The sequence below is a fragment of the Lycorma delicatula genome, chromosome 2, assembly GCF_047948215.1.
Source record: "Lycorma delicatula isolate Av1 chromosome 2, ASM4794821v1, whole genome shotgun sequence".
Lineage (NCBI taxonomy): Eukaryota > Metazoa > Arthropoda > Insecta > Hemiptera > Fulgoridae > Lycorma > Lycorma delicatula.
This window is the reverse complement of record NC_134456.1, coordinates 51,562,939-51,582,960: the sequence shown is the minus strand read 5'-3', so window position 1 is coordinate 51,582,960 and position 20,022 is coordinate 51,562,939. Positions and strand designations below refer to the sequence as shown.

At 31.7% G+C, this 20,022-nt stretch overlaps 1 protein-coding gene across 2 annotated transcripts in view; it reads right to left on the bottom strand.

Annotated features, from left to right (window-relative positions):
* The window catches only part of Klp67A (Kinesin-like protein at 67A), a 95,538-nt gene that overhangs the window by 60,293 nt on the left and 15,223 nt on the right, over nucleotides 1-20,022 (bottom strand). For both annotated transcript variants that reach the window (XM_075357848.1, XM_075357849.1), the window contains exons 4-8: nucleotides 19,675-19,832; nucleotides 16,109-16,321; nucleotides 9,870-10,026; nucleotides 7,907-8,106; nucleotides 4,970-5,296 (exon numbers count right to left, since the gene is read on the bottom strand). In XM_075357848.1, coding sequence (XP_075213963.1) covers nucleotides 4,970-5,296; nucleotides 7,907-8,106; nucleotides 9,870-10,026; nucleotides 16,109-16,321; nucleotides 19,675-19,832 — 1,055 coding nt within the window. The remainder of the gene's footprint in view (nucleotides 1-4,969; nucleotides 5,297-7,906; nucleotides 8,107-9,869; nucleotides 10,027-16,108; nucleotides 16,322-19,674; nucleotides 19,833-20,022) is intronic.

Genomic DNA, 20,022 nt, shown 5'->3' with positions numbered 1-20,022 from the left:
TTGATTTTTTTGTGGGTGGTGGTACTAAGATGTGTTGATATTCTGAAACTTTCAATAATAATTTCATTTTTCATTAATATTTATTTTAATATCTAAAAATTTTAGTATATTATTATTAATTTTTACAGTTAATTTTAATTAACTGTTGTATGAATTGAATTTGTATAAAATGATTCATTTTTTTATATTAGTATTACACGTTAACCAAAATGACAATAATATATAAAGAATATATAAATATATATATATATATATATGTATAGAGAGAGAGAGAGAGAGAGAGAGAGAGAGTGGAGGAGAAAGAGTTTAAATGAACGGTCCATTAGTTTTTTGGTCTTTAGCAGACACACAAACAAACATGCCTTTTATATATATATAGAGTAAAAAAGTCTGTTTGTATATTTGATATTTGTTTGTTTGTTTTGTAAATAACCGGCCCTACCTAGCGGGTGTAGTTTTAGCAAAAAAAATTTTTTTCTCATAACTAATATTCATATTCTGAATATGAACCAAATCAGTCCACAAATATAATTTTTCTAAATATCTCAACCCCAGCGCCATCTAGCGGGTTAATTTTTTGCAGAGATAATTCTTTCCATGTAAGTAACATGTATTATGAATATGAGGCAAATCGGACCATAAATACAATTTTTCAAAATATCTCGATGCCAGCGCCACCTAACGGGTCCAAACTAATTCAGAAACCTTCCCTGGCATGCGTCCAACCATTCCCCAAAGTTTCATCACTATCGGATGAACGGTTTAGGATGGCATAAGATACATGCAGACAGACAAACATTCATTTTTATATATATAGATATGATTATGTAACTTATGATTATTAGCTGAAAACTTACACCAAAAGTTATAATTTACCATATTTGTAGATGTGAATCCTGGGTTCAAAAGGCTTATTATATGAATTGGTAAGTTCATATTAAGCTTGTATTTTGATGTCTTTGCAGGTGTTTCTACTAATTCCATAATGTAATATACAAAGCACAGTTCAAAGTAAGGGCCGATCAGTACAAAATGTGAGCAATTGAAAAAATGAAAAATTTAATAATGGTTTCAAATACTTACATATTTTACTTTATTTTTCTACATAATCACCATTTTCTTCTCACAAGCTGCAAGTAATTGGAGGCTGCAGTCGAACATAAGAGGAAACATGGTTGTAAGAATGAAAAGTGGTTCACTTAGACAGAACACTTCAGAAATTGTGAAATAAGCTTCTTCAAACCCTCTGCGTAAAGTTACACCACCTGGGATTGAAGCAGTTTTTGTACAGAGATTTTCAATTCTTAACCTTCCTCAAATCACTGAATACAAGCCAGTTTTTGAGGTGCAGGAAGAGATGGAAGTCACTGGATGCAAGTTCAGGACTGTCAGAGGATGTTAAAAAATTCTTCCATCCAAATTTTTTAATTGTTTCTATTGTGCATGCAGCCATATATGAATGTGCATTATCGTGAACAACAATTCCTTATCTCAGCATTCTTGGTTATAGATTTTGAATGACACAACACAGTTTAGAAAGTGTTTCACAATAGAACATGTGACATGATGGATGTTCCAGGTTCCATGAAATAAAGGGAACACTCCTTTTGGTTGCAAAATACAGTTGCCTTGATTTTCCTTCAAGACTGGGCTTGTTTGAATTTTTTCAGGTTAGATGAACCAGAATGACACCACTGCATGGATTATTGTTTCATCTCAGCACTGACATAAAATCCATTTTTTGTCACCAATGATAATATGGGAAAAGTTTTGTCTTCCTTGTGGTTAAAGCACCTGAGTAATGCACATGCAGATATTTTGTGATCTTTGTGAGCATTTGTCAACATTTTCGGTACCCATCATACACACATACTAAGATAAGCCTAGATTGTCAGCTACGATTCTCAACAATGTTGTCATTGAAATCTCTGGAAATTCTAGAGAAAGATTGCTAATCAAAAAGCGATGATTTTCTCTCCCTTTTGCATTTACACGTTAAAGGAGATCATCAGTCCAGATACTTCTCTGTTATCACGTTCAGTTAGTTTTCATGTTCTCTGTTCATCATGAATATTTAAATGGCTTTCCTTAAACTCAAGACACCATTGCCTCACTTTTGCTTCACTCACTGCAGTAGATCCATAACGTTTCACGCAACTGAAGGTCAATTTCAGCAGCATTATGTTCTCTTGTGTTTAGAAATTTAATCACTGATCAAACTTCAGACTGGTGGGATTTCTTGTAGCTGAACTCATTTTAACACATTGTCTCATTTAGGCAAACAACAATGAACTGACGGCAATGTGGAAATTACATGTCCAATAGACCTCTTAAAGCTATTGTGCTCCGCAAATTACTCAAGTATTACCAACCACTATTTATAACTCAACGGCCCTTAATTTTGAACTGCACCTCAATAATAATATAAGAGTCTCATAATAATAATGATATGTATTGTTTAATGGTAAATATAGGTAATACCTTTAAAGGCATCATAAAATTTAATTTAAAAAAAAACATCTTTTATGACCTAACATACCAAAACCTCAAAATTTATACCTTAATTTGAAGGATGAGAACAGAGAACAAAATGCTAAAATAACAGCCAACTTCACTAAAATAATCATCTTAGTTTTAACTCTAATATTTTTCCACTATGATAACTTATTTTTCTAAATAACTTAAATATATTTAATTACACATTTACTGACTGTTTTTTCTTTTATTTAAAAAAAAATAAATAAATAAATGAAGTGTAATGATAAGTAACTATAAACATTCATTTAAGACAACTCTGTACAATTTTGATATTGACTTTAAGATTTTTATTTTCATTTCACTTGAAATTGAAATGGCATGAAATTGAAACGGTTTTGGTTTTTCAAAATGGCATCTACCATTCTCAATGTGCCCACGATAGAGACAAATCATTTGATGTTTATTTTATGAAAACTGATGCACCCATTCTGGAACTACAAGACATACGAGGATGGTGTGAAAAGTTCCAGGCCTCACACAAAAGATGACGTTAGTACATTTAATTCACAATAGCATCGCATGATTCCAGTCTTCATTAGTTTACCTTAAGAGTTTCAAGTCTCTGCATCAGTTAATATAGTATTTACAGACTATCAAAGTAGAGAATTAGGTCATTTTTGGAAAATGGAAAAACCTGGAAATTCATGTAGTGATTAAATACATTTTTCTGAAACGCTTTAGTACAAAGGAAATTAAAAAAGAGCTTGATACACCACTGGAAGACTTTTATCCATCATATACAACAGTTAAACGCTAGATCGCAGTTTAAAAGGGGTCAAACACACACTAGTGATGAACCACACCCTTCTGAACAGAAACAAAAAAATGATAGAAAAAGTGTATAAAATTGTTTTGGCAGATCAACCAAGTGACAGAGAATGAGCTAGCAGAGTGTGCTGACATGCCAACATTTGGGCAAAAACAAGCAGTGGTAGTTGGGTGCTGCATTTCCTCATACCTGACCAAAAACAGTGCCGAAAAAACTTTAGCTTAATTCAGAGGAATTTTTAATTGAAGAGACTTTACTTGGGTTCATCGCTACACTTTCGAGATAAACAGCCGTCAAAACAATGGGTTGAAAAAAAGCGAAAACGACTTTTAGCATGAAAAAATTATGGAAACCATTTTTTGGGACGCATGTGGAATAACTTTCATTGATTATCTTAAAAAGGGTGAAACAATGGCGAATATTATGTAATTCTATTGCTGCATCTCAGTAATTAAATTTAAGGAAAATCAACCGCATTTGCCAAAAACAAAAGAGGCTTTTCCATCAAGATAATGCTCCAGCTCACACTTCAATCACTGCAATGATAAAAGTCAACGAATTACGGTATGAATTGCTTCAACAACCTCCATATTAACCTGATCTGGCTCCCGGTGACTATCACTTTTTTCCTAACTTAAAAAAATGGCTTGGAGGGAAGAGATTTCTGACCAATAATAAAGTTATTGCAGCCATAAATAGTTATTTTAACGAGCTGAATAAATTGACGTACCAAACTGGTATTAGGACTCTTGTGGAACACTGGGCTAAGTGTGTAGAACTTAATGATGACTATGATGAAAAATAGATAAAAATGTACCCAGTAAAATGTTTTCTTATCCAGGCCTGGAACTTTTCACTCTACCCTTGTAAAACATATTATCCCCTTTTGCTGCTGTGGTCAAGTTAAAATAAAAATAAAAATATAATAAAACTAATGCCAAATTAAAAAATGGAGGCAAAGAGATAACCAAAATGACAACAATGATGAACTTACAAACAGCAAATGAAAAAAAGGAGTATAATGCCTTCAATGACATTATATTTCCAGAAAAAAAATGAAAAAAGTTTGAAATTTCTAAGCAGTGTACAAGCTATATGAATTAAACATAAAAATTCAATGTAATTCTTTTCTTCAAAAATAGATTGATTCATGTTAAACAAATTTTCACAGTTTTCGTTTTATATTTTCATCCACTTCTCTAAATTCAAAAATTGCTATTTTTCTTACATTCAATTTCCTTATTTTTTATAACAAAGAACTTCAATTCATTATTATTCTAAATTTAAAATTTATAATCACATACAATAAAATATTTATTATATTAGTACTTTTAATAACTTAACTGATAATAATTTACCTTAATTATTCTCTAAAAATAGGCACGAGTTTCTTTTTAAAAACATGTATACCTTGTATTACATTGAAACAATTTTGAATAAATTATTAATAAAAAAACTGTATAATTTAAACACAATTTCCTGTAAATATATCATGTAAAATTAGTTACAAAAAAAGGAAATCAAAAAAGCTGATACTGAATAATTTCTTTCTTCTTCATAATTGATGAAAAAATGACACGTACAATGCAGCAAGAAATAAAAAGAAAATTAATCCTTTCTCTAAAATGTTATAATAATATCAATACTTAAACAAACACTTACCATTTCATTTGATAAACCACTACGAGAATTCTCAATAATATTTTCTATTTCCTTTTTATGTTTAATCCTCCAATTTAGAACATTAGCTTCTGATTTAATTTTCAACAATCGGACATGCAATTTTATTTTTTCATCAAACAAACTGTTCAGATGGTTACACCATACAGTTAAATCAGGTATTTGAGAAGATTTACGGCCAGAATCAGCAACAGTAAGTTCCAGAGCCCGCACCTGACTCTGCAGGACCATATTCTCTTTCTTTAATTCCTCAACCAGTTTAACATAATGACTGATATGCATGTCCACTGACATTATGTTCTTAGTTAGCTGTTTTTTTTTCATAAAACACAAAAACATATACTGATTAGATAACATGAAAATTTACTGAATGAAAATTTGAGAGTAAATGCAAAATAAATTGCAACCAATTAAAAAAAGGTTAAATAAAAAGTAATAATGCTTTCATAAATTTTTTCTTTCTGTTGGAATAAAGACAAGTTTTATGAAGAATGTTTCAATACATCTCCTCATCAGTCTTTAAAAACAAATAAAATAAAAAAAACATAATAGTGTTCAGGCTTTTGAAATATGATGAAAAATATGTTAATCAAATTTTAAATAAACAGATTTTAAGAAGTTGGTATATCTTAAAACATTTACAAAAAAAATAAAAAAACAGGCAAAAACCATTCACATTTTCATTTTTAGAAAAGAATGTATGGGAAAATACAGATTGTTACCTTAGCCAGTGTAAGTAATTTCTGAGCTCTAACTTGTGCAAAACAATTTGATATATATCTAATTGGTATAACATTTATAATATAAACTTTTATTATTACATAGGTCATTTAAAAGGTTGACTGCTGGCTAAATAATAACGTTTTCACCCTGATGCTGAATTTTGTTTTTGGTTAATTGCCTTTAAAAAAACACTTTTAATTATGTGAATATGTGTTACCTATAATTAGCATATTAACAATTTTCTACTTTTTCTATGTTTCTGGTTTTAATGTTGAATATAGATTGTCATGAACAGCTTTGATGGCACGTGGCACCTTAAAACCTCGTGGTAGCCTTGAAAAGAGCTGTTTCAGGTTTTTGGAGTGATGTCCCTGAAAAAGGCCATTTGTATGTTTTGTGAGGTATCACTGAGAAGAGCTATTGGGTCCAGAAGCTGGTTTCCGGCGATGTCATCTCATCTGTTGGAATTGGACCAAGCTTCCGCTCAGCAGCAGTTGGGTCCCCACTACAGCATGGCAGTGTCAGGTTAGTATCTTCTGCCGGTGCATCCAAGGTGGTTCTTTCCAAGCAATCCCATGCTGGGCTGGCTCCTGCTGATGGCCCCACCAGCCAGCGTACTTCAAGCCCAGCAAGAAAGGGCGGGAAGGTAATGTCTGCACCCATCAGCTTCCTCGGCAGGCTGGCCAGGCCTGCTGCTCTGGCAAGTATGATGGCATCTGCCAGGAAGTCTAACAGGGTCAACCTGGAAACATTTTCTTTCTTCTTCCATCTTCTTCTTCTGCTTCTTGAAGTGGTGGTCAGTGACAAATTAAAAAATTGTTCTGCCGTTCGCTCTTTTATAAATGCCTGTGAGTGGTAGGGCCACAGTGGCGCTGTGGTGGGAGAGCTGCACGGTCAGCTAGGTTGGTGGGAAGTGGTGCTTGTGCACATGCGTATATATACTGCACTCCCACTGAGTTCTGAGCAGCTAGTGTAGCGCTTGCCGATATAAAGCTCGGCATGTATAAGGCAACAAGATCTTATAGCATTTGTGTACAGACTGATGATGTGGGATCCTGTGAAAGTTAGTTTTTTTTTTAGGTTTTATCTGTTGTTGTGTATTGATGGTTAAGTTGTTAATGCTGAATATATATACATATATAAAAGTTTGTATGCTTATACACACATGAATACGCACACTGAATAGCAAATGTTGTGTGAAATGCAATATCATTTTTTTCTACATTTTACTAACAAAGTAATTGATTATACCATTATTTCATTTTCCTAACTTTCTAAATGACAGAATGCGATTTGCGTTACCCAATCAATCTTAATAGTACACATAAATTTACAAATGCACTTATTTTAATATTGTGATAGCTAATTTGTTGCAGTAAGAATAACATGGGTAGGGATCTACATATTTTCTCAACCAAAACTGTGGCCTAGTATCACCAGCAGATTTTGAGAATCACTACTGGTAACATTTCTAAAGAGATCTCCAAAAATGTCACACAGATTTATTGTTACCAATTTAAGAATAAAATTTTCAAATTATAAAATGAAAATAGATAACTGGTTATAATGTAATGGAGATGTACTGAGGGATTGAAAAAAGAAGCATTGGTTGTTTCATCATTCATTAAAAGAAAACAGTAAAGCTATGATATACATAGAGATAATCTGTCAGCTATTTGACATTGAACAGGATGTAGAAAAGTAACAGGACTGTTGCTAAGTCACAGAACCTTCATAAACACCTACAAAGAATGGAGCTGAATGAGAAAGTCTCAGTTTCCTCAATAAAATCCAGTAGATCAGGCTTTCTTGTGTAAATTCACGGGGTAAGTGAAGGTATCACATTTAGAATTTAGTATTATCCCATTCTCTTTGATCATACACTACTACAGGTAGAGATGATCATTCTGAACAAACTAAAGTTTTAAAAGAATATACAGGTTAATGGGAAAATTTAATAAATGATTAGCCATAGAAAGTTTGGTGAAGACTCCAAGTTACAAACTTAAAACTAAGAACTGTACAGGGAAATGGACGAAGACCAGATCAAGGAAACGTGGACTAGTCATCTGTTAGACCCTTTTATTAATGTAGTTTAATCTATACAAAACTGTTTAAGCATGAAAAACATTAAATATAAAACTATAAATTAAAATATTAACATTAAATTGCAAATATTAGTTTAGAAAATATTACCTTTGTCTTTATCTTTTTAGCTCTTGTAGCATATTTTAATGTGTTATAAGTATCTTCATATGATGCAGATGAAGGACTGACATTAGCTATCATAACTGTTTGGCAGTTACCCCCAAGAGAATCTTTTAATAAGCGGGTTAACTTTGAATCTCTATATGGAATATGTCGAAGACCATCAGCCAAACTACTGATACAATTACCTGGTAAAAATTAATATGAAATTATCAAGTAAATCAACAAGGCTCAACAATATTAAAATAAATATTTTATATAGTATACTTTCATTAGAGTTTAAAATTAAGCAGAGTAAATTAGTAACATTTATGATAGCACATACAAACCAGTCTAGTATTTTATAATAGTAATATTATTATAATACCAATTATTATAAACAAATTAATATTTTAGCTAATCACAGCTTTTGGTGTCTAGTCCCTTCTTTTTATTGCATTTTGTAGCTGTATGCTCCCTCAAACAGCAGAATAACATTTTTTGCAACTTTTGTTTTCCTGTTTTTTTTTTTTTTGTTTTTTTTTACATATATAATAAGAGCATTTCTGCAATCTTCTTCGGTCACTGCTGTAGGTAGTTCTTCCTCCTCCGGCAAATTAACTTGTTTCCGTACTTGCATTTTTAAAACTGGATCAAGATTTTTTATTGAAGCTCATGTTACTAGAAAATGTTTCGTTTGTTCTTTGGATAGAATTTTTATGAATTCTTGTCTTGAAATTGTTTTCTGTGGATTACTTCTAAAAATGATTTGACTATTTATTGTCACAACATTTTGAAGATGAAAAGGTAAGTGACCGACCATCTGCAACTTATGCATGAAACAGAATATGTACAAATCATTTCATCCACAACATCTGCAGTTCCTTTTGTATGAATGTAAAATGTGATCACCTCTGGCTTTAAATCTTTATTTTGAGGGTCTATAGCATCAATGTAATGCATGATGGATAGTAAAAGTATATTTTTGTTCTTTTTTGGCACACACGACAGCAGAAGACAACCATTTTCTCAGACAATCATTTTGCTAGATAAATATTTGTATAAGTTATAGTTTCATGCAAAATATCATCTGAAGTAAATAGTTGCCACGCAGCAAGCGGTGTTTTTGCGTCTTTTGCTATCTTTTTTACTCCAGGTAAATGCGTAACCAGAATATGTGATTGAGTTTGCACATTTCTTTGTGGACAATGTGAGTTCCATTTAGTAGTTCTGTCTTTACCTAACACATATAACTTGAATAACTGTGTCTTTATGATCAGAACATAGTGATACTTCTGAGTCTATATTGTGATCGCTTTTTTCCAGATGATCAATCTTGTTTTCATCGTTAAAATTACACTCTTTCATCAGTTTCATCTAACCACATAGCAATTTTTTCTACATTTGTGGACATCTTTGTAACAATAAAATTAGAAATAACAAAAAGAAAGAAACTTGCAATGATTTACTCTCGCACAAATGGTTAAATTCTATAATAGAATACTAACAAAACAAAAAAAGTATTTACACTAATAAAATGAAATATAAAAGTACGATATGTTTCCCTAAAAACAATATACTTATCTAACTAAAACAATAAATAAAATTATGTATAAATAAACTTGAGTAAAAACATAAAATATTGAACGCGTAAAATATACACTTGAAAAGACTGAATTTTTCTGTTACACAATTACTAGCTACTGAGTGCTGGGCTCACTGATATGACACTGAACAAACAAATTCTTTATACATCAAGAAAAAATATGATAATATAAGAAATAATGATGACTAATGTCTCTAAACGTCCAGTACAAAAGGTACACAGTCAGTCGTATTTCTAAGAACTGTAAGAAAAAACGATAACAAAGAAAGCATGTAGGGTGAGCACAACGCTCTCCAAGTAACAGGAAGTTAACCTAACAGAATTTATTAAAAATATTTTAAGGTAAAATTTTTTCTTTTAAATTACCTAAGGCCAGAAGTGATTTGTTAATGTTTGAACCTTCTTTGAATCTTAATCCTTTACAACCAGTTGCCATACCTCTTTCTGAACCAGCCAAATCTATCATTGATAACTTAACAATTTTTACTTGGCCATCAGCACGTGCTACCATCCTCACATAAACCTGACAATTAACAAAATAAATTAACTGACATCAAAACACACACAATATAAAACTAAAATACTATAATATTAATGCTATTCAAAAGCAATTATTTTTTTTTCATATGAGATGACCAATGAAAAAATAAAGAATTCCTTGGTTTTGAGAAAGTTTTGTTAAATCACTAACAGTTAAGCTATGTTATAAAAAAATACAATTTTTTCAAACGCTTTTTTGAAAGGAGTTTGCAACAAACTCATTTCAAAGAAGCTGACAAAATAACAATAAAAATATACAAAGAAAACAAATCTTATATACAAAAATTCTTTTAAATTATACATGAAACTGTTTGTTAAAAAATATTTTTAAACTGAAAAAACTCCACACGTACACTTGTACTGTGTGTTATAAGCAATTGTTATTGATTTAGACATTTCAGTGAAAATTGTGTCAGCTATTTTTGAGAAACAACAGGTTTTTTCCTAAACTTTTACTACTGTACAGAAGTTCATACTGAAGTAGGAGAAAAATTAACATAGCAATCTTTGAAAGAAAGTAATCGTTTAGTAAAATTGGTTCTGATGTAGACAAAATCATGCATGTCTGCGCACGTACACATACACACACACAGAGAGAGAGGTAGTGAGAGGAGGGGTGAGTTCATTAAAGTACTCATTTGACTTGGAATAGCAGCAGAATTTAGCACATAAAAAAAATTGAAATTAATTTTTTCATGACTTATGTAGATTTTTCATGAGAAAGCAATTAATTATAATAATATATATATATATATTTTTTTCAATAAACTTCTTTCAAAGAAGCTTACATAAATACAAAGACATATATATATATTTATTATTTTATATTTATTTATTAGTATTGTTGTTGCTGTTATACACCATACTGCCCAAATGCAACCGATCTTTAATTTTAATTGTTAATAAGAGAAAAAAAATTGATCAAAAATACACAGTATGTCTGAAAATTTCCCGAACTAAATTAAATAAAAATACAGATTTAAAGATAAACTAATTTACTCACATCAGCCCTCTACATAGAACCCTTCTTTAGTTAAACATTTGTTGCAACATCAGTAGAGCCCGTCAAACACTCTGGAGAAATCACTTTGTGGGATCGCCTTCAATTGCTCGGTGCGAGCTCTTTGGATGGCCAGAATGTTGTTGAAAAAGCAACTTTTCATCTTCAACTTGAATTTCGGGGACAGAAAATAGTCTGCTGGAGCCAAGTCGGGTGGGATAAGACAGGGATATGATTTGCAGCGTAATAACATGTTAACACTGTTGCTATGTGTGTCGGGGCATTGTCTCGCAAGAGTCCAAGTGCCTGGATCCCGGTACTCAGGCTGGATTCAACAAATGCAACGCATCAGGCACTTCATTACTTCCAAATAGAATTTAGAATTCACTGTTTGACCAGTTGAGGCAAATTCATGATAACTCAGGCCCTTTGAGTCAAAAAATGCAATCAACATTGTTTTCACTCTTGATTTTTGCTGCCTGACTTTCACCAATCTTTATGCTCCAGGACTCAACTAAGCAGCAGACTGCACTTCATTTGCGGATCATACTTGAAGCACCAGCTTTCATCCTCAGTTACAATTTTTTGCAAAATATTCAGGTCTCTATCGGCAATTTCAATGAAGTCTTGGGCGCAATAAAGACACATCTGTTTTTGTTCTTCCGTCAAGAGGTGTGGAACAAAACGAGAGCACACCTTTCAGCGGTTTATTTTTTAGAATTCAGCGGTTTAGAATTGTACGTATCACACCTTTACCGATATTTAGCTCTTCTGCTATGGCTTTAAGGGTAAGATGAGATTGTTCGAGCAGGAGTGCGCACACTTTCGCAACATTTTCATTGTAAACAGCTGTTGACCACCTCCTGCTTCATTTGTCATCATCCAATGACTTTCTACTGTCTTTAAACTGATATCACCACATGTATATTGTAGTACGAGATGCAGCTTCATCATGAAATGTTTGCTGTATCATAGAATAAGTTTCAACAAAAGATTTTTGAAGTTGATCACAAAATTTTATCGCACTTTTCTGTTTCATAACATGAGGTCACATGAACACAACATTCACGGCTGAATATAACTCGAGACTGGAATGACGAAATGTGATGAAATTTTGTATACATACTTGTCAGACATCGTACTACATAGTTCATTGGTTGTCCTGAGAGATGGCACTACTTGTATCAACAACAGAAATTTAGTTCGGGAACTTTTCAGACCTACTGTGTATATAGTAAAAATAACATGTACCTAAAAATAAAGACTCAAGTTGTGGTGTAAAATATTCTCCATAATCAAATGTGTAGAATTTAAAAAAAATATTCTCTGCTCTAGGAAAAATGAAAAGTAGTTCTTAACAAAAGAACTTTCAAAAAACGGGATTCCAAGTGTAAAAATTTTTTAACTGTTTTTCCAAATGTGTAGAAAATTATTTTTATTTTTTCTGATTCACAATAACAGCTTAAAATTCAAAATTACAAATGATATTTAATGCTCAATTATTAGCAATTACTAATGGTTTAACCCAATATTAAATTAAATTTGTAATACAGATACTGAAAAATTAGCTTTTTCCAATGAAAACCCTTAAAATAACGGTTTCGAAAATATTCAATTGATCTTAGCTAAAATTATTAAAACCATTTAAAATTATTAAATGACAGTTTGGGAGCTTATTTTTAAGTACTCATCAGGCAGAACAATGTTTGCAGTCAACTTTTTTTTGCAACAGTTCTCGAATGGTGTGTCAAATCTGAAGTGTGAAGTGAACGTTTTTTTTTTTAGTCTGGAAAATAAATTGTTCATTTAGAATAAATTGTAATCATTTTTTGATAATTATAATACAAGACACAACACATAAGACAACAACAACACTTTAAAAACATATAGTTAAATTTACCTATGTAACCAGGATCATAATGTTCACTGCAAATTTTTGTCAAAAAGCCAAACTAATCAAGGTCCCTAACAGATAAGCTAGATCTAATTTAAATTTAATACAAACTTTATACAATTTGACAACTTCTAACCTAAAATTTGTATAGTTCCTAACAAATTCAACCAGCTGATGAAGATTAGTTCCACATAACCAATAATGAAACAAAAATAGTATACATATGCGGATCACCACTTTCTGACCTGTCCCAAGTTCTTGGAAACTATGCTTTAAAAAAAAAGAATTGACATTTGAAGAAATAGGAAGAGACGAGAAAGAGTGGGCTCACATACTGTAGTAGAATTTTGAGCAAGGAACAACAGAGTGAATGAGTCAAACCTGCAGGCTCGCCTTTTGTAGGGATATATAATGTGGGTGAGAAGTCCCTTTACACTATAATAAATCCAGCTTAATTGAGCTCTACTGCTGCCAATTCTCACTGCTGGTATCACTGCTGCTGGAAAAAGTGGAGAGGATAAACTTTGGTAGAGATCATCCAGTGTGTTCATTATGGTGGAATGACTTTAGTCTTAGTTGAGGATGGAACGATGACAAATACGAGTGCATTCACTGTTGAAGAGCATTTGTTAGCTCAAGTGTGGGTCCATCAACACTCTACACACTAGTAAAACATTGGAGAACTTTGTAAATTACTTCTTTGTGCGTTTTGGGAAATCATCACAAATATGGCAGACATTACTAACATGGGAGGCTTTTGCAACAGGAAGTGTTCTTGATGCGCCATGTAGTGGGAGGCTGAGCACTCAAGCTGAGACGAGTGCTGCTGTGGAGGCATCGATTCAATGATCATCGATGAAATCAATATGCAAACATTCTGCAGAGTTAGACAATCCAAGATCAACAATATGCAGAAGGACCTGAAAGTTAAATGTCTTCGTCCAGGCACAGTTAATAAATTAAGTGACAATGACCTTGTTCGATATGTTCAGGCATATCAGTTATTACCTGAACGCTTTCCGAGAGAAAATGAGAAAAAGGATGTCATGTTCTCAGATGAGTGTATGATTTATTGAAGCTCTCATAACTGAAATGTTTTTTTCTGGATGAAAGCAATCCTAATTTATTTAGGAAATCGAACACAATCTGCCTCATATAAAATTTGGGCTGGGATGACAGCTGAACATTTCCTTCGTCCTTATTTTTTTTATGGTGAAGTTAATCAATATGGTTATCTGAGAATGACTGATGAGCGGTTGCTTCCAGAATTAATTGCAAAAGGGATCCATGACATCATTACATTTTCACAACATAGTGCTTCAACTCATTTTGCTTTGAATATTCAGACACCTCAATGAAATTTTTTTCAAATCACTGGATCAGACATGGATCTGAAGAGTTACTGACTCCACTGCCTTGGCCAGCAAAAAGCAGTGACCTCATCACACCTGACAATGCACTAAAAAGAAATTCTGTTTCGTAAAAGAAATTCGAAAACGCAGATACGTTAACAACGAGCAGCTCCAAGATACTATTTGGTCAGTATTTGAAATGATCACCCCTAATATGCTATTGCAAATGCACAAACAAAGATGGAGGTTCATTCAGCTGCACTTTGAACAAGGTGGAACCCACACAATGTTTAGATCCATAGAAGGCTATCCTAATAATTTTACAACTAGCGTAAAGGGACTAACCACATAATCCATACATTTTCTTATTTTGCCTTGGATTGGTACTGCATGCACAATAAAAAAGGGCTCCATTTATATACTCTTGTAGTTTTTTTCATAGTAACAACCTGGAATATCACAGCAATAATGACTTCACATTCACTAACAGAGACTGATATCTATTAACCTGCAGTACACTTGTTACAAATGTCAATAATATTTTTATAGTTATCAACTAACTCAGTCATGCACAGCACTTCCGTGGTGGTCATTAGAATGCATGTTCATTTACCTATAAATGAGGATATAATTTATAAATAAATTAATTTAGTCCATGTTGAATAATTATGTAAAGCATTCTAGCAGAAGAATAATATTAAAGTAATTTTAATGAAAATTCCTTTTTTTTTCATCAGTTTAGTTAAATTAACTTTTTAATCATTAGAAGGAAACATATGTCCTACAGTCACTTTAGAAGTCTTTCTAAAAAATGACTGGGAGACAGATATGCTTCCTGTATTTTAAAGTTAATTACTTTTAATTTTTTTATAAAAAACATACACTTATCTGATGAATCAGTGATCACTACAAATGCCATCAAGATGACATTTTTTGAAAAATTGAAAAGAGTGAGTCATTATTAAAATAATAATTTTAATAAAAACTAGATTTTCAAAAACCAGTTTTTATTTTCTCTATTTTTTGATAGATTACCACTTTCTTTTCTCCACTGATAGGCATTCAAGAACCTCACAAATATTATTTCATGTAGTTTCTTTTTCTTCCAAAAATTCTTCATTCTTTCAGACTCTTCTTTCTTCAGTCCATCCTCATTTATTGAGTATATTCTTTTCACTTTAACGTACCACCTGACCTTCATAATTCCAGAGTTTAATGAAAATCTATTTGTTTATCTTTGATAGATGCATTCAGACAATATAATTCTCGTTGTTGTTTTCTTATTGTTACTTCCAGGTCTTCAATTTTAATGTATATCTCTTTATTTGATCTCAGTCTGTGGCCTTCATGTGTTCTTTTTAGACCATAAATCCTTCTTTCTATCTTGAGAAAATTTTCTATTTCAGTTATATTTGTAGTTTCCATGCCGTACAAGATTACTGGTCAAATAACTGTGCTATAATGCCTTAATTTTGCAATTACAGAAAGGTTCTTATTTATTGTAAATATTTTTGTGTTAGTTTAGTTGTTCTAATTTGTGTTTATTGGACAATATCATTAGTTTCTGTTTCTACTATTTCTCAAAGATATTTAAAATGGTCCATGATCTTAATTTTTCCATACTTTGTTACTGACATTGTCTTTGGATTTCCATTTATTTCCACAATTTACAATAAATTTTCAAATGTATCCTAACTTTATTTGATTTATAAAAAATCCCTGATTTTCAAATTCTATAACCCTGTTACAACATAACAGTTCAGTAATAATGAAAATACTGATTTACACAGTATCACTAATAACTAAACTAATAAAATACCTGAAATACAGCATGAGACCGTGAAGACTCGGCATTGGCATCAGTTGGATGCTGAGTACGATTCATATTTCCCTCTGCTAATTTCTCAAGTAACTGTTCCGCATTGAAGATATCTTCGACCTTAAGTCCAGCTACAGTGACACCATTAGAATCTTCACGCAAATGCATCGGTCCTGATGGGTGTAGTAAGTTGTGTACATTCTCGTTATAAACCTTATTACAAAAAGATAAAACTTAAGTCATTCCATAAAACAAGCTAATTATTAAAAATTGATAAAGAATAAAAGCAAGTTTTGAAGTACAATCAACCCTTTCATAGACGTGAAGTAGAATTTGGACTGATGGCATGTATAATACATCTTTCTCAACTAAATATTATGACTATGAATAGATGTAACAGAGATTATTTGAGGTGAGGAAAATTTCAGCTATTTACCATTGCATTATTATAATAATAATAATAATTATTATTATTATTACCACCACCACTTCAACAGTCTAAGTAGTATTTCAGTTCACTGGTTGCCTGAGACTACAAAAAGTAAATAAAATAGATTACTGTGTTTAGGAGGGTCATTCAAATATAAACTGGAATTTTGCAACGTGGACTTAGAAAAAGCAGTGAATGTGGTGGGCCACTGCAGGTTGGATATGTGTTTGATATGTGGCAGAGGGGAGCAACTGGCCAGCACGCCCGTAACCAATTCCTATGTCAGTAACAGAATGTCTGAGCATGAGGTACCTCAACAACAACAAATTATAAACCAATTTCTCACCAACAAAGATGTCAAATCCTCAGAAACTTTGATTTCACTCCAAGCACAGTTTGGAGATGCTACCCTGTCAAAAACTCAAGTGTTAGATTGGGCCAAAAAATTTAAAAGTGTAAAATAAAAACACAGTTTACTGTAAAGTTTCATAGCTAAATACATACTGATTCTCATTTTTTATGACTTCAATAAAAGGACGAGGTTCTCAATTCAACTCATACAGTTTTTTTTACATTCAAGGCTTAAGCATTAAGATCTTTATTAAACTGACGGATTCAGATGATTCTCGTTATATTTTTGGAGAAAGTTCTTCTGCGGTTTTATTGTGCCTTTTTTCAGATAACTTAGTGCAAATTTTTTTAAATAGCATACAATTAAATTCATAGATAGATAATCTGAAAATATTTTTCATTTTTTGTTAGTCAATCTCATTATTTTTTAGTACTGAATTGTGATATGAAATTTAGTCTTATGTTATTCTGATATTTAAACTTTCATGTAAATCCTAAGTTAATTAAAACTTAAATTAAAAATATTAAATATTCCCACGTTCCAGATAATCTTAGATCACAGCAACAACAGTTTCTTGATGACATTTCTAAGAACACATACTTAATTTTTATCAAGATGCATTTTTTATGTGGACATTACCAGTTTTAAATAAAAGTACAACCAAAAAAAATAAAATACGTTTTTAAAAAAAGCAAAACAAAAAACTGCCCAAAAAGGTAATATATTTTAATTCTTTAAATTTCAACTTTTTGATATTGGCAAAAAGTTTAAAACTGATTTTTACAAAGTCAAAATTTAAAGAACTGAAACAGTATTATTTTTTGCTTCTTAGGATGATTTAAAATTTTTTTTTAATTTCTTCAAAATTTTATTTTTTAAAGAATCCTGTGTTAAAAAAGGTCCTTTTTTTTCCTTTCTTATGTTCATCTTTTTACACTACTTATATAGAAATTTGTATCTAATGAACAGATATTTCAATAGAACTTTGGTAAATGATGATCTCTTTGAAAATGTAGTATCCCAATGACACTTTATAAATGTGTTTATACCAATATTCTTTAATAAATAGACATGATGATATTTTTCTAAGAATATGATTTCCAACAGCTGAACGGCAAAAAATTAGTTTAATTAATAATCATTCTGATATATAATCAGAAGAATTATATATCAGACAGTGTTTTTATTTCACCAGTAAAAAAAAATTAGTTCATAAAGAATATTTTTTTCTAAAAATTAAGATGACTTTAATTTACAATTCACAGTAGCCAAATTATCTAAACAGTACTAGTAGAAGAGTATGAAGTTTACTGCAATAATTGTTCTACATGAGTTCCTAAGATTTCTATTTCACTCCAAGTTATAAACACTATAAAAAAAGCCAAAAATCTACATAAACTTAAACCACACAATATAAAATTAAATCAGCATTTTACAAGACTAAAATGGTAAGATATAACTGTGTACCTAACATAATCTGTCACTTGCTAAATATTACTTAATTTCACCTTAACGTTAAAGAAATAAACAAAAACATTAAAATACACAGGGCACTAGAAAAGTTTGGCAATACAAATTTATTTTTTACAATTTTTTTAGATAATTTCCATTACACATTATACACTTCTTCAACCATCAACAAAACCAGTCTTCAAACAAACCCTGCCATGTTTCATCAGAGATCAGGACACACTCATCATCCCAAGCCATTAGGAGGTTATCATCACTCATAAAATGACTCCCTTTCAGTCTGTTTTTCATCTGGGAAATATAGCTAAGTCACACAGAACAAGGTCAGGAGTGTAGGGAGGGTGCTCTAGCAGTTTTACTTCAGTGCTGGCCAAATACTCAGAACAAACTTTAGAAGTGCTGTGCTAAAGCATTATCATGGTGAAGAAACCACGTGACCATCCTTGAGTTTGGGTGCAACTTCTTGAGAGCTTAGACAAATTTAGGTAGGCATTCCTTAGTATACCAATTCCCTGTGACTGTCTTCTAAGTTTCCAAAACAACACTCTCTAAAACTCTTCTCACACAAAAAATATGTCACCCTTCTCTTCTTCAATCTCTGAATTTTCATTCAGCTACAGAGGTTTCTTCATCTTCGAACACCCACACTTTGTTCTGAGCCTGGTTAGGACGTCATAATAATACAGCAAAGTTTTCTCACTTGTCACAATACTGTTCCCACTGATTTCCCATTTTCAAACTTTCAGCATTTCGTGCTATCATGAAACATGACGTGCCATCTGATTTTCGGTCAAGTTATGCAGCACCCAAAGGATACAACAAAACTTTCTACCTTGCAGGTGATCTCTCAAAAATAGCATTAACTGCTGTGCATTAATGTCTAACAATAACTCTATTCACTGGTAGGTCACACACCTGTTTGTTTCAAACATTTTTCATACTGCAGCAATGTTTCCCTGTGTTTCAATTGAAGACAGCCAATCTGATCTTGGAGTGTTCTCACAGCCAAAATTTCTTCTTTCAAACTTTCACTATCACCTGAGTATTGTTGTATGATGAGGAGAATCCTCTCCAAGAACAAGAGTCACTTTCTCTGATCAGCATTTAAACTGTGTGCAAAGTTGCCTAGTATTCAGCTTACCACAATGACATCACTACCTTTCACTAACACAGTGTGACAGTAACAAGTGTGTCTACAGTGCAGATTGGGACCTGTCTAAACTAACTTGTAATCATCTGTTATGTCATATTTCCTAAAACTTTCCTAGTGCCCTTTATATTATTCACTAATAATAAATAATAAAGTAAGTATACCTCAACAAATGAGACACCAACATGACATTCCCTTTCTTCTGCCATTTGTTCAATCTGATTATATAATTCTGCCATTGTATGATACATAATACCTGGATTATCTCTGTTACCAAGCATTGTGTGAGTCTTGCCAGCTCCTGTTGCTCCATACACAAAAACTAAAAAAAAACGTTATTTCACTAAATAAATTTAAACATAACAATAATTGGCAAGAGAAATCTATCTTCATTCCATTACAAAATTCTTTATAAATTGTAAGCTGTTGCATATTTTCATTTAATCTTAAAAAATATGTTAGGAATACATGTACTAGATAGAAATAATAGTAATTTTAAAAAATGAATAAAA